The sequence below is a fragment of the Phyllostomus discolor genome, chromosome 10 (genome assembly GCF_004126475.2).
Source record: "Phyllostomus discolor isolate MPI-MPIP mPhyDis1 chromosome 10, mPhyDis1.pri.v3, whole genome shotgun sequence".
Taxonomy (NCBI): Eukaryota; Metazoa; Chordata; class Mammalia; order Chiroptera; family Phyllostomidae; genus Phyllostomus; species Phyllostomus discolor.
In genome coordinates this window covers 30,115,051-30,129,405 of record NC_040912.2, presented here as the reverse complement: position 1 = coordinate 30,129,405, position 14,355 = coordinate 30,115,051, and the positions used below count along the sequence as shown (strand labels likewise).

The following is a 14,355-nucleotide window of genomic DNA, read 5'->3' as shown; positions in this document are numbered from 1 at the left end:
TGGACATGACTAAAGGGGGGGATATGGGTGGGAGAGGGTGTACAGGGTAGAGGGGAGTGAAGGGGGGAAAATGGGACAACTGTAATAGCATAATCAATAAAATATATTAAAAATACATTTTTTAAAACAAAAAAATATACTCAATGGTATTGCAAAGGAGGGGAGAGAGATTGAACTCAATTGTACTGAAGCAAAAGGTAGAAAGGTTTTAAAGCCCTGAGGTGAGCTAATGGGAAATTCCTGAACTACCAGGGGAAGGTTGGTCAGTGGGAAGTGAGGGGCATGTTAACTCCTGAGTTTGCAAACGTTTTTCTGTGTCATTAGGCCATCTGGGTTTGCTAGTCAGAACCCATCTAAGTTAGGCTTCCACCTTCCCTCAGAGACTGGGAGGCCCTGCCTCCAGGGAGCTGGCAGACTCAGCATCTGCCTGTCTCCTGTTGTGGCATGCCAGGCTGCTGGGTTCCAGAGCAACCTCCCCCTACAGCCCTTCCCTTCTCTGGGGAAGGCAGGCTCTCGCACCCCCAGGTGCCTTCAACTTTCAATCCCACCACCTTCGGTGCTGCTTGGTCCCTCCTGGGGGGCCCATGGGAGAGTGCAGGCTCTCATGCTCCCTTCGGGGATCCTCCCCTGCTCCCAGTGATCTGGTCAGATCCCCTCTGTTACATGATGGCTTCAGATTTGTCCTTCAGGTAGAAAGAAATGTCATCAGGTGAGAGTGATGGGGGTCGAAGTTGTTAGGGGGTGGGAAGCAGAGAATTGTGAATATGCTTATTCAGAGAGGGAGACAAAGCTTAATAAGGAACTATAGACACTGGGCAATGTGCACTGTGTATTTGAACTTCTAAGCTTCAGGACTTGGTACAAGTTCTAAATATTAAATGGATATACTTTTAAAGGTATGTATAGGGAAAAATAAACAATGGAAAACAGAGGTTGTGTTTGGATGGTATGATCCCCCCACCCCCCGTTTTGTATGCTTAGTACACCTTAAGATTCAAAATGAACTCATTACATTCATAATGGAAAAAGTAATTTTTAATTTTCAAAAGATAATGAAATAAATGGTGATCCAGCACAAAGAAGAATTTGGGGGTACTATATTACTTTGCTAGAGCTAACTAGTACCACAGACTTGCTGGCTTAAAAGTCAGAAATTTATTTCCTTACAATTCTAGAGGCTACAAGTCTGAGATGAAGGTGTGGCAAGGCTGCGTCTTCTGAGGCCTCTCTCCTTGGCTCGTAGAGGGCATGTTCCCCCTGTGCCTTCACTGGGTCTTTCTGTGTGTGTCTGTGTTCTAATCTCCTCTTCCTACAAGGACACTGATCATGTTAGATTAGGGTGCCCCCTGGAGCTCACCTTACCTTAAAAAATCCTGTCTCCCAATACAGTTACATGCTGAAGTACTGAGGATTAGGATACCAACAAAGAATTTTGAGGGACACAATTCAGCCCACAACAGGCACTTATATCTCACTGAGATTTCACTTGCCTCTTGGTATTTCTGATTTCTTTTGTCTGCAGATTTTCCCCCACCCCACTCCCTGGCTGGGTGCGTATTCTTGTGACTTAAAATTTTGTCTGGTGAACAGTTTCTAAGCAATTGATCAAATTTATTGATAATTTTTGAGATGTCAATTTTTAAGAATTTTACACTCTTTCACACTCAAAGAAATATGCTCTCAAGTGAAAGAGAAACTTTCTTCTCTCTGCTTTCCTCATTTCACTTTTGCCCTGCAGGTCTCCCAGAGTCTGAGCATCGAGCATTGGGAGACAGAAAACTTTACAACTCATGGCTTAATTTTTAAATACGAATCTTTACAGTGTCTGCTATCGATCAGAAGAGGAATAAGAAATGAAGGTTAAGAACAACTGTTTCAAGTTTTTGATATAAAAAGAAAGTTTTTAGGAAAATCCTGATAAGTTGCTGAATCAAACTTTATTTTTATGCTTGTAAGGGGAAGCCATTTTTTATAGTCCAGCTATACTTTTAAATAAATACATGTGTTTGTACACAAACCATTATTTGTAAAAATACAAAAATCAATTAGAAATAGAAATGGAGAAAAGACATATCAATATATGTAACTGAGGCCAACTTGTTTAGTGTACTTAGGGAAATGAGAGTGTTTGCTCAATACAGAATAGTGTCCAAGTCTTTCTCCTTAATGTAGAAATGTCTTTTTAGGTTCTGACAAATATATTCATTTTGGGGGAACAGAACACTTCCTTGTTTCAAGACTTTTCAACTTCATCATTCTCTAAAGCTTCAATTAATGGAGAAAACAAAGTGTCTGTTTTGTCTCCATACTCTTTGCACTGGCTTGTAAGCAGGAGGGTTTGCAAATAATGTTTGAATTTGTCTTTTCCTATTCTGGAATCATAGAATAAATTCTCTTTTAATGACAATGCAATTTGACACTCATCCAAGTGGTAGCTGCTTTCCAGCTCTTTGAGACAACAACTGGCAACCAGAGGGTGAATGATGCGCATGCCTGCATATCCGCCATATTCGGCAACTTCCGTGTTGATTAGAAGTGTCGAATAGGTTCCCATCTTGTCTTCTATGCTTTCAGGTTTCCAGGGAGTATGAGTGCATGCGATTCCCAAAAATGTTTCACAGTGCGACACTGAAATTGTAAAATCAGTTAAATAAGTGTTGAATAGAGCCAGGAAAGAAAAGAGTTGTGCTTCTTTGCAGTTGATATTCTGTCCTTTTAGGATATTCTTGACTACGTTTTCTACATATGATTTATCAAAATTTTCTTTCATGATCATGAAGGAATAAAAGTTTTCACAGTTCTTATGTTGCTTTTCAATTTCCTCCAGTTTGGCCTCAAAAGCTCTTTGTTCCTTGGCAGAAAGCTGGTGTTTTAGTGCAATGCTGTCTGCTAGTTTTGCACTTTGATCAGGATTCTGGGATCTCATGCAGTTTAAGATAATTACCAATGTTTTTTCATATCTCAAACCATTTGCCACCAAAATGGAATGGATCCTATCCTGTAGAATGCAGACATTTTCCTGTCCTTCAAAGTCATCCACCAGGAGAAGTACAGGAATGTAGTCCTGAGGGCTGGTAGCCTTGTAGGTAATCAACTTGAACACTTGTTCTGCAGTTTCTGCAAAATCAGTTCCTTTGTTTTTTAACATGGCACACCTGAACTTTTTCTTTAGGTCCCAGAGGACATTCATGGCCAATGTAGTACCCCCACAGCCTGGATGATGGTAGAGATTGATAATTTTTGCAAATGTTGGTTTAGGAGACTCTGCCCAACACTCTATCAGATCTTTAAGGTTTTCATAATTATCTCTTTTGACAAGGGCTGAAGAATAGTTTTCAGAAGAAAAATAGAAGTTCCACCAGGACACTTTGCCACCTCGATAAAAGTGGTCTTCTTTTGTTTTCTTAAGTTCTTGGAACTTAGATTTGTTTTTATCAGTACCTGTGTCTTTACACTCATTTTCACAGAGAATTTCCAGTGCAGTCAAGGTATCCTCTTCTTTTTTGTCTAAGATAATGGAAGAAGATCCGTGGGATGGTAGGAACCGTCTCAATGACTGAGTGACTGGTTTCAGCTTAAGGATAGTACTGTTTATCAATTCTAAATTTAAAGTGGAAACACTGTGGTCTGCTAATTCATCCGCAATTGTCAACCTGGCTTGTAGTAGATCTTTCCATTGTTGATGAATCTGTGAGTTTACACAGATACACAATATACTTTCCATTCCTTTGAGAGCTTGGTAGAAAGCAGAGAAGGTTTCAAGGAGTGGGTCTCCTGGGCTTTGCACTGGAGAGAGCAATAGAAACACTACCAGAAATTTCCCTTTTGTCATGAGATTTTCATCTGTGAGAAATGAAATCAGTTGCCTGACTCCAGAAGCTCTTTCTTTCTGCCATAAATGTGGTTCTAGAGGCTTAAACTTCTCCTCTTTCGAGTCTGATCTGCCATTGCAGAAGATCCAGCTGGGCTGATCATGAAGATTCAGATGAGATATTTTCTCCATTATGGTAGCTGTCTTTTCCTCGTATTGACTTGGAAAGTGAAGATTTTCCACCTGGATTTTTTGGTAAGCTTTGGCCACTTCCTTGCACTCAAATTCAGGATCAAAGTCCAACACAGCAAACCATTTAATTTCCCTTAGGAAATCTAAGTTCTTTGTTTGGTTTGGATGGCATTTATTTGTTACGAGAATATACCAGTTGTAGTATGAATCATCCAGTGACTCTCGGTTTCCTATGAGAAGTTTAACCAGCTTTTGTCCTTCACTCTCCTTCTTATTTGCCTTCGCCTCATACTTTTCTTCAGCCTCTTTTCTAGATAGTGCTAGTGACTTTAACTTTTTAAAAAATGCTTTGAATTCCACATCCCGTCGCTTGACATTGGCCCAGATATCCTTAGAACTAGCCCCTTCTCTCACAAACAATGAAAGTTCTTTACTTTGTTTCCATGTTTCATTGTCATGGGTTTGCATCATAATGTAGAAATACTTTTCTTTACATACAGAGTGTTTTGGAATAACATCTACCTCAATGACAAATCTGTCAGATGGTGTACTGTCCTGCAGGAGGACTTCCACAAACCTTGGCTCCCGAATGCACTTCCTGGCTTCATTGATCTCACTGTCTTCAAAATATTTTGTGATCATTTGATTGAAGTGGTCAATGAAGGCAGCTTTACTGGTGACTTTCACACCAACAATTTCTCCATGGGGTTTGTCCTTGACCCCAAAATGGATGGTGCCATTGGTGCGTGAATTCATACAAGCTGATGCGAATCGGAAGACTTCATTGCTAAATTTCATCCTAATGTCCTTTTCTGTGGCCGTGTCTGTGTGTGTGAGGGCTTTGTACTCATGAATGGGGTCTATGAGATTGCCTGGTCCTGTTTCAGGTGGTAGGAGGTAATGTTCTATGTACCGATGGCTGCTCTGGGGCTGATCAAAAGGATGTGGCATGCAAGTCAGCTGTTCAGGTTTTAGCTTATTATTTTTTCTGTCTTCAGTGGTTGCTACTTCATTTAATGCATTTTCTTTTATAAGAACTGATTCTTGTTCTTTGGTATCTCTGGTCTTGCTGAGATTATGATCACTATTGGATGACACTGATTTTCCCTTTTCTTTTTTTGTCTGTTGTACCTTTTTATAGTATTCTTTTATGCAGGGTTTTGTATGATCTAATTGTCCAGAATTGTGGCTGTGATTTTCAAGGAGAATATGATTCCATTTGTCATGTGCTCGTATTATCAGAAGTGCTTCATCCCATTGTTTCAGGTTCTCTTTGTTCCAGTCTTTGGTCATTTCAAGTAGATTTCCTCTTTCACCCATATCAGAGCTGCAGCCTCCTTCCTTGGAAAAGTAATACAGGAAGTATTTTAGTGTGGCATTTTATCATTGAAATCACAGAATCAATTATACATGTAAAATTTCATGTAAACAACATATATAAATATTTTTCAAGGTTCATTCTTATACTGCTTGGTACTTATTTTAATTGTTTTATATTCCAATTAGTGCTCTTGTTTCCTCAATGATTATAATGTGATTACAAAATAAGCAGCAGTTGCCTACTTGTGTGACACACCCCTGTATCCTTATTCTTCCCTTTTAAGCTTAATATGGTGAAAGGTTTTTTTGTGATTTTTTTTTGTAGGGTAAAACCAGAATCTTAAGTAATAGAGAAATTGGTTCCCAAAGCCGAACATTGCACATAAACTTTAAAATACGAAACAGGTTAAGTGGAGGTGGTTTGGAGAAGAGTAAATTTCATTCACAGCTAGGAATCTGGTCATTTTTCTTACACAGTAACAAGGCTGTTGGTAAACTCATCACCTATTTTTCTTTGGAACCCAAGCTGTTAGGCCAACCAAGGATGGAGCTTTGGGGAATGTGGTAGCAAAATGTTTTGTAATTGATTTGGCTGTCTACAAAAACTACAAAACCAACCACAAAAACTAGCCAGCCAAATCAATTATTGGTGTTCAGAGGTTCTCTAGAGTTAGCCAAAGTTTGAAGTTGCTTTGTCTGCCTGAAATGATATAAGGAAAATAGTATGAGTTTTAACTTTGTTAAAACCATTGTAGCCTAAATTATTGATATGAAACTAATGAAGGTTCTACAGTTATGCATTTGTTTTAAATTACAAAAGCTGAGTATTCTTGAACACCCTAGGTTAGGGGTCCTCAACCCTGGCTCAACATTAGAATTACAGTGATCCCTCACCTAACGCAGGAGTTACATTCCAGAGATCCCTGTGATAGGTGAAAATCTGTGAAGTAGTGGCGTTATATTTATTTTATTATTTATATGTATTTTAAGGCTTTATAAACCCTTCCCACATTCCTATAAACCTTTCCCACTCTCTTATTAACCTTTCCCACACTCTTATAAACACTTCATATGCTCTTACATATTTTCTACACTCTTAAACCTATGTAATTTTAACAACATATGAAATTCTATATGGGTACTCACCAGTGAAGTATACAGTTGTCCCTTGCTATATGGCGGTTCACTGATTGTGGCTTCACTGTATCGCGAGTACAGTGAACAGTGATACAGTGAAGCCGCAATCAGTGAACTGCGCCGATATAGCGAAGGATGACTGTATTGGAGACTCCACCTTTAGAGAGGCTAATTAATTTGTAGAGAGAGTGGAGTGGAATCCAGGCCTTAGTACTTTTAAAAAATTTTCTGGAGTATTCTGTTGTACAGATAAGGTTGGGAGCAGTTCTCAAAATGTAGTCTTTGGATTAGCAAAAAGCCTCAGCCTCATTTGGAAGCTTGCTGGAAATGAAATTTTTAGGCTCCAACCCTGACCTACTGCTCCAACCCCCAAATCTGAATTAACAAGATGAATCAATAATGTTGTTTAAATAAGGGAAAACAAAGTATTATAAGTATCATAAACAAAAGTATTATAAGGCTAGACTAAAGGCATTAAAGATCATGCAAAACAAATAGTATATAAAGGAGAAAATATAAACATTTAAAAGGCTTTAAGTTTTTATGTGAAAGATTTAGGAGACTAGGTTTTAAAAATATTTAATGTATAACACAGGTGGCAAACACAAGCCCTGTGGGCCAAATCTGGCCCTCCACCTTGTTTTATCCTGCCTGGCACCTTGTTTCTACCTGGCAGCAGCACCAAGCTCCTTGCTTGGTTAAGCAGTAGTTACATTTATACAGTCCTAAAATTACATTTGGCTCTTTGAAAGTAACAGCAAGGCTGATGTGGACCCTGGTGAAAATGAGTTTGACACCCCTAACAAGTCACAAAACCTAGCTAGACTGAAAATTTGACCCATCTGTGTTTGGGACTACTCATAAAGGCTTCCTGGTGAGGTCTCCTGGAGGTCAAATGTGAACAGTGAGCTAAACTGAGGCCTCAGTCTGCAGTCCTATGACTGGCCAGAGAAGAAACCCATGCTCGTCATTTCTGGTGTGAATATCATAAGCCTACCCAAATCCTTTACCCCTTTTATAGGTGCACATCCACTGGGCATAGCAGCTGCTACTTGCCTTGATGAAACTTGTCTCGCTGCCTTAGTGTCTTGAATCACGTTAGTCACTCTGACTTCAGTCTGTAGGGCACACCTAGTGCTGAGCCAGGTAGCAGAACTTAGAGCAACTGGAAAAAATGAACATTATAAAAATATTTCAGATGATCAATCCTGTTTACATACAGTGTAGATGGAAGAGATGTTAGAGGTCCACAAAAATTGGTGCATATATTGTTACCAGAGATAAGTATTATTTTATCTTGAATTGTGTATTTGTTCATTTATTCAACAAAAATTTAATTTTTATTTTTACATATATTTTTTATTGATTATGCCATTATAGTTGTCCCAATTTTCCCCCTTTGTCCCTCTCTACCCACCACTCCCATTCCTTCTGGCAATTCTCTTTCCTTAGATCATGTCTATGGGTTATCCCTGAAACTTTAACCCCATTCTGCCCCTTCCCCCTCCCAACTAGTAACCATCCAAATCATCTCCATATCTATGATTCTGTTACTGTTCTGCTTGTTTGCTTATTTTGTTTTTTAGACTCAATTGTTGCAAGTTGTGAATTTATTGCCATTTTAATGTTCATAGTTTTGATCTTTTTTCTTAAGTGCCTTTTCTTTAAGAGGGGATGCCTAAGAAATTCTGCAATTTCTTCTGTCTCCCCAACCCTCAGTGGCTTTTATAGCCAGAAGTTATGGGGACTTCTCTTCCTGGCACAGGAACCCTGCACTGGGTGGTCTGGTGTGGGGCTGGATCCCTTGCTCCTGATGTTGATCCTGATATTTTTCCACCACATGTGTTTGTGGGACCAGCCCATTCTGGTTCTCTGAGGTTCCCTGTCTCTTCCCCTCTACCCATCTGATGAAGGTGACTTCTTCAGTTCCTTGGTTGTCAGACTTCCATACAGCTTGATTTTCTGATGATTCTGGGTGATAGTTGTTTTGTAATTTAGTTGTATTTTTCACTGTGGTTGTGTAAGGAGGCGAGCCATGGTGACCTATGCCTCCATCTTGGCTGGAAGTCCAATAAATGTTTACTTAGCACCTATTATGTACCAAATATTTATAGTGCACCTATTATACCTAATATTTATTGAGTACCTGTGAGGCATCACACTCAAGATAAATAGATGATAACAAGAAGAAATGTTGAAATTCCTTCATAGGACTTATAGTCCTTTGGAGGGAAAAGCCACACACACGCACACACACACTCAAAAGTCTTCATCACAATGACAAGTTAGGATAAGTACTTTGTGTAAGACACATTAAGGCCAGAGGACTGGGACCTCTGAGTAGGAGGGGAGTATCACTTGGAGCACAGTGGGGACATTGTACAGGTGAAGTTAAAGGAGGGCTGCTAGAGTAGGGTGTGAGGCAGGTTGGGGGAGAAAGTGAGAGGACAAAATTAGGGCATAAGGCATAGTATCATAGACTACCAAAGGTCTCCTGGTGGGTGTGAGGAGTATTGGTGAGGTGGTGCTCCAACCACAGGCAGTAGTACCTGCTCCTGCCAAAGAGAATTCTGGGCAGAGGGCATCTCGGACCAGTAGATGTCTCCTTGACCCTGGGATGCTGGGAGGCTCATCCCTGATCCTCCTGTCTCCCCTGCAGTGTCTCTGTCACCTCAGGCAAGACTGAAGGGAAGGGCTCTGCCTCATCTGTTTATAAGCATTGTATGGAGCCAGTAATATAAGCAGTTATTAGTAAACTGATTCCTAATGAAAGATTTTTTGAAGTTACTGGAAGATAAGTGGAATAAAAAAATAGACTACCGTGTTATTTTAAACTTTAGTGTTCAAATATTTCACCTTTGAGAATTTGCTGAATATTTGCTTTTTATACATTTTAACATATTGGGCTGGCCAAAAAAGTTCATTTAGTTATTTCTATAAAATAAAAGACACATTTTTCATTTTCACCAATAACTTTATTAATTTGGGTATTTTGATTATGTCAGCTGTCTCCTGAATGATATAATGTTGACCGTTCTCAATTAATGTCTCGATTTGATTACTACCAGCTTTAACTGGTCTACCCAACCATGGAGCATCATCCAGCGAGACACCTCCAGCATGAAACTTCACAAACCACATTTGACACATTCACTTAGTCACAGCACCTTCTCCATAGACTGCACAAATCTTCTTTTGCATTTCAGTTGTGTTTTTTACCTTTCTTGAAATATAAAGCATAGTATGTAAAAAATGTTGCTTATTTTCTTCCATCTTCAATATGAAAATGGCCACACAAAAACTTATCAATTTTGATAAGTTTTTTTAAATGCATGCTGTCACAACATTCTTACAAAGTTGTCTAAGTGAAGTTAAAGATAACTGGGCACTACTAGAGCCATGATACCAAAAAAAACCCAAACGAACTTTTTGGCCAGTACAACATTTTGACCTCCATCTGTAGACAGCTAAAGGGAGGAGGCACTCATGCCCTCAGATGCTATTCCTGTCATGATTCGTGGTGGCTCAGTAGACATGTAGATGATCATTTCAGTATGTTGAACTTTCACCCCGTTGTCTGCTTCTCATCTAATGATCTTGACCTCCACCCATCTCCACGTTCATGGTCACACTATTGACCTTACCATGACTGTTACTAATTGATTTGTGTGAACCTTCCACCCCCTAAATTTCATGTGTTGAAGTTCTAGTGTCAGTACCTCAGAATGAGAGCTTGTTTGGAGATAGGCCTGGTGCAGATGTAACTAGGTAACCTGACACCATTAGAGTGGGCCCTGACTCAATGTGACTGGTATCATTATGAAAAAGGAAAATCTGGACCCAGAGGCACATACATAAGGATAACACCATGTAAACATGAAGCCAGAGATTGCGGTGGTGCCTCTATAAGCCAAGGAATGGCAGAGATTGCTAACAAGCCACCAGAAGCTAGGGGAGAGGCATGGAACACCTTTTTCCTCACAGCCCTCAGAGAGAACCAACTAATTCCCAGATCTTGAAGACATCCAGCCTCCAGAACTGTGAAGCAATGTATTGTAGTTCTTTAAGCTACTCAGTTTGTTATACTTTGGTACAGCAGTCCTAAGAGACTAATAGAATCACCAATTGGTATGAGGTTTCCATCATCTCGGATTCAAACATTGAACTACCGTCTCCTCCCCTTAACACTCACTAGCCTTACACTCATTACCATTAGTGCTCAAACTCTAATGTGTCTTTTTCACCTAGACCTTTAACCTATTGATCCTATTACTTTCTCACTCTTCCTCACCCCCATCATGTCCTCACACCCCCTCCCATCCAAATGTATTTTCAACACAGCAGCCAACATGGTCCTGTATAAATGTAAGTGTAATCACATCACTCTGCCCCAGACCTTCCAATGACTTCTCATCGCATTTGGAGCAAAAGCCAAGGCTTTATATGAGATCCTACATGATATAAACATTCCACAGTTTTTTATTGTTATCTTCATGACCTCCACCCACTCCACTCACTCCACTCCAGCTACCAGGTTGTCTTGCTGTCCCCACACATGCCAGGCTGTTGCTGTGTCAGGCCTTTGTAGTAGCCATTCCTTTACCCATTTTGCCCACCCACATCCCCGCCCCCCGCCTTTGGCAATCATCAATCTGTTCTCTATGAATTTGTCTTTTTTTTTTTAGATTCCACATATAAGTGAGATCATACAGTATATGCCTTTCCATGTCTGACTTATTTCACTTAGCATCGTGTCCTCAAGGTCTACCCATGCTGTCACAAATGGCAGGATTTCTTTCTTTCTCGTGGTTAAATAATATTCCATCATGTGTATATGCCATATTTTCTTTATCCATTCATCCCTCAGTGGATATTTAGGTGCTTTCTGTGTCTTGGCTGTTGTCAGTAATCTTGCAGTGGCTCTGGCTGATGTGACTCAGTTAGTGGGAGTGTTTTCCCACAAACTGAAATGTTGCAGGTTTGATTTCTGGTCAAGGCACATGCTTGGGTTGCAGGTTCAGTACCCAGCTGTGGTATGAGCAAGGAGCAACCAATCAATGTTCCTCTCCCTCTATTTCCCCTCTGATCCCCCTCTTTCTAGATTCAGTAAAAGAAAACAAATTTAATGCTGCAATAACATAGGGGTTCTGATATCTTTTTGAGAGTGTTTTTGTTTTCTTTACATAAATACCCAGAAGTGGAATTGCTAGCTCATATGGTAGTTCCACTTTTAAATTTTGAGGAACCTTCCCACTGTTTCCCATTGGTGGCTGCACCAATTTAAATTCCAACCAACAGTGCCCAAGGGTTCCTTTTTCTCCAGATCCTCACCAATACTTGTTATTTCTTGTCTTTTTGATAATAGCCAGTCTAACAGGTGTGAGGTGATATCTCATTGTGGTTTTGAAATTTATTTATTTTGCCATCTATTATACCAGCACAAGTCCAGTTTCCAGTCAGGTGGTCATAATGAGTGAGAAAGGAGTTTAATTTTTTTTTTAAAGAAGTTATTAGACCTAAGTTCTTCATTCATCAGGCACATTACAGCAACCTGAGCCCCAGATTCCTAACACCCCTTCTTAGCTTTTGCTGTCTCACTTACAGTCCCTGAATGAACATGTTTCTCATACAGAGCTTTCTATCCTAGGTCCTCAGTGAACTAGACATCTAGGGATCTCAGGATCCTCCTCTGCTACGTTAACTCCTCTTGCTGCTCTGTGCAATAGACTCTCCTCTTGGGGTGTTCTTATCACTCTCCACAGACTTATTCTGTTTACATTTGAAGCAGTATCTTATCTTAGCCAAAACACTCCAGCATCCTACATGAAACAACACATGAAGGATTTCCTGCTTATTGGTCACTACGTGCCCAGAGACTGTGTGTGTATGTGTGTGTGTGTGTGTGTGTGAGAGAGAGAGAGAGAGAGAGAGAGAGAGAGGGAGTGAGTGAGTTGTGGAGATGGTGGATGGGTGACTTGCCTGTGCCCTTACAGGGAGACAGTTTTCTGTCTTTATTTTCTTTATTGTTTGAATTCTGCTGGGAACATTCCTGGGAGATTAAAGCACCTGTCTCAGAGGGTGTAAGTTATATCTGTCCTACCCAAACTGGTCCTTTTACCTTATCTCATAGATTCCTGCATTGTTCAAAGATGAAGACCCTTTGTAACTTCAAAAATTTCTCAACTGCCCACCCTTATAATGGAAACTGACAGGATACATAATGGTTTGAAGCTCTTATATATTTGGTAATGCTTCTACATGAATTTTTTACTCTCTCAATCATATCAATGTCTTGAGGACTATGATCCATATTTGGCTCTAGCAATGTATTTAATTCAAGGTGACAATGATTTGGGCAAAAAGGTTTTAATTATACTTTGACAGAATTCCTTGGCATAATCCATGCCTTCAACCTAGTCTAGGGTGATGACTTGTTAATGTTCCTATAGAACTTTAATATACTTCACTGTCCTGAGGCTTACAAAGTCCTTTTATGGATATTATCCTATTGGATTTAAATCCTGAAGCATTGGCATAGTTTTTGAACACAAGGGACCTTTTTATTTGTCAATAAGCTACCTAGTGTAAATAAAGGGAGAGCAGTCGTGATTAGGAAAAGGTAGTCATGATTAAATTGTGTCTCCTTTCAGCCAGCTTGTTTTCCCATTCATGGTATAGGGGCATTGGACCAGAACCAGAATTGTTTGTTGTGGGTAAAGGTGTTGCTCTGGGTAGAGCTGGGGAGAAGACCTCCACCTTACCCCCTCTCTTCTGCTCTGGGAACAATTTGAGCCGCAGAGTTCTCCTTATGAGTACTAAATTTCAGGATCTGTGTCCTAAGGACTTTAATTTTCTCTCTGGGGGTGATCTGGAAGGTCAAAGCAGCAGCACAAGTAAAGGTGCCCAACCCTGTCTCTAAGAGACCAGGCTTAGCAGCTCACAGGCATCCTTACCTCCAGGAAAGTATTCCTGCAATCCTGGCTGGAGACCAGCAGGCCCACACCCTGCTCTGATGTTACTCAGAACTGAAACTACAAAGCAAGTGAGTTTCATTTTACAAAGTGCATGTTAAAATTATGTATTTCTTTTTCACATAGTCTCTGTACCAGCTAGTTATGAAGGAAGCCTTAAATAAAATAATTTAACTTTGGAGGGCTTAATCTTTAACTGGATGTAAACTCTTGACACCATCATGCATTACATAATAGGACAGAGTTTGCCATAGCTGTGCTTGGGTATGATTTTCTACCAAGTTCGCTAGGTTTCATTTCCTGATTGTCTGTCATCTGTGTTTTACTTGGATTTTCTAGCCTCATCATCAGAGCCTCCCACCTCCAGAAATACCCTGTACCTGCTTGTGGGAACATTTCTTTTTAAAAGATTTCTGAAGTCAGTGTAAGTTACATTTCAATGTGTACACAAAAGCAGTGATATTTCTCATTCCTTTAGAATTGTTTGTTGTGTTAGAAAGACTTTACATACACTTGAAATTATTTTCACTTTTATAGTTTTGATTAGTTTTAGAATAGTTTTCAAAGATGGCTTTTAAATAAAGTTGATGAAACAGATATCTTTAATGATTAGAAACGTAATAGGGTTTTTATGAGAACTTCCACTTTATATATTGGCAACTTGAAATAAGTCTTCATAATGTTCTTTGATCTGGAGCTGTTAGATTAGTTGCCTTTGCTTAAAGAATTTGCAAGAGTTGCCCTGGCTGTTGTGGCTCAGTGGATTGAGTGCCAACCTGAGAAACAAAGGGCTGCAGGTTGGATTCCAAGTCGGGGCACCTGCTGAGATGCAGACCAGGTCCCCAGTAGGGGGCGCCTGAGAGGCAACACACATTAATGTTTCTCTCTTTCTCCTTCCCTCCCCTTCTCTAAAAATAAATAAAT

The 14,355-nt window shown here is 39.9% G+C and overlaps 2 protein-coding genes across 2 annotated transcripts in view; both read right to left on the bottom strand.

The window, feature by feature from the left end:
• LOC114507944 (sterile alpha motif domain-containing protein 9-like) overlaps positions 1-5,918 on the bottom strand; it is a 56,553-nt gene extending 50,635 nt beyond the window's left edge. Inside the window, exon 1 of the mRNA XM_036010616.1 lies at positions 5,828-5,918. The gene's annotated coding sequence lies outside the window, so the exon portion shown is untranslated. The remainder of the gene's footprint in view (positions 1-5,827) is intronic.
• LOC114507277 (sterile alpha motif domain-containing protein 9-like) lies at positions 2,133-7,790 on the bottom strand. Its single transcript, XM_028525191.2, is given in 3 exon segments — positions 2,133-2,239; positions 2,242-5,344; positions 7,517-7,790. Coding segments are annotated over 2 exon segments (3,189 nt in total). The 5' UTR covers positions 5,324-5,344; positions 7,517-7,790.
• Positions 7,791-14,355: the final 6,565 nt, after the last annotated feature.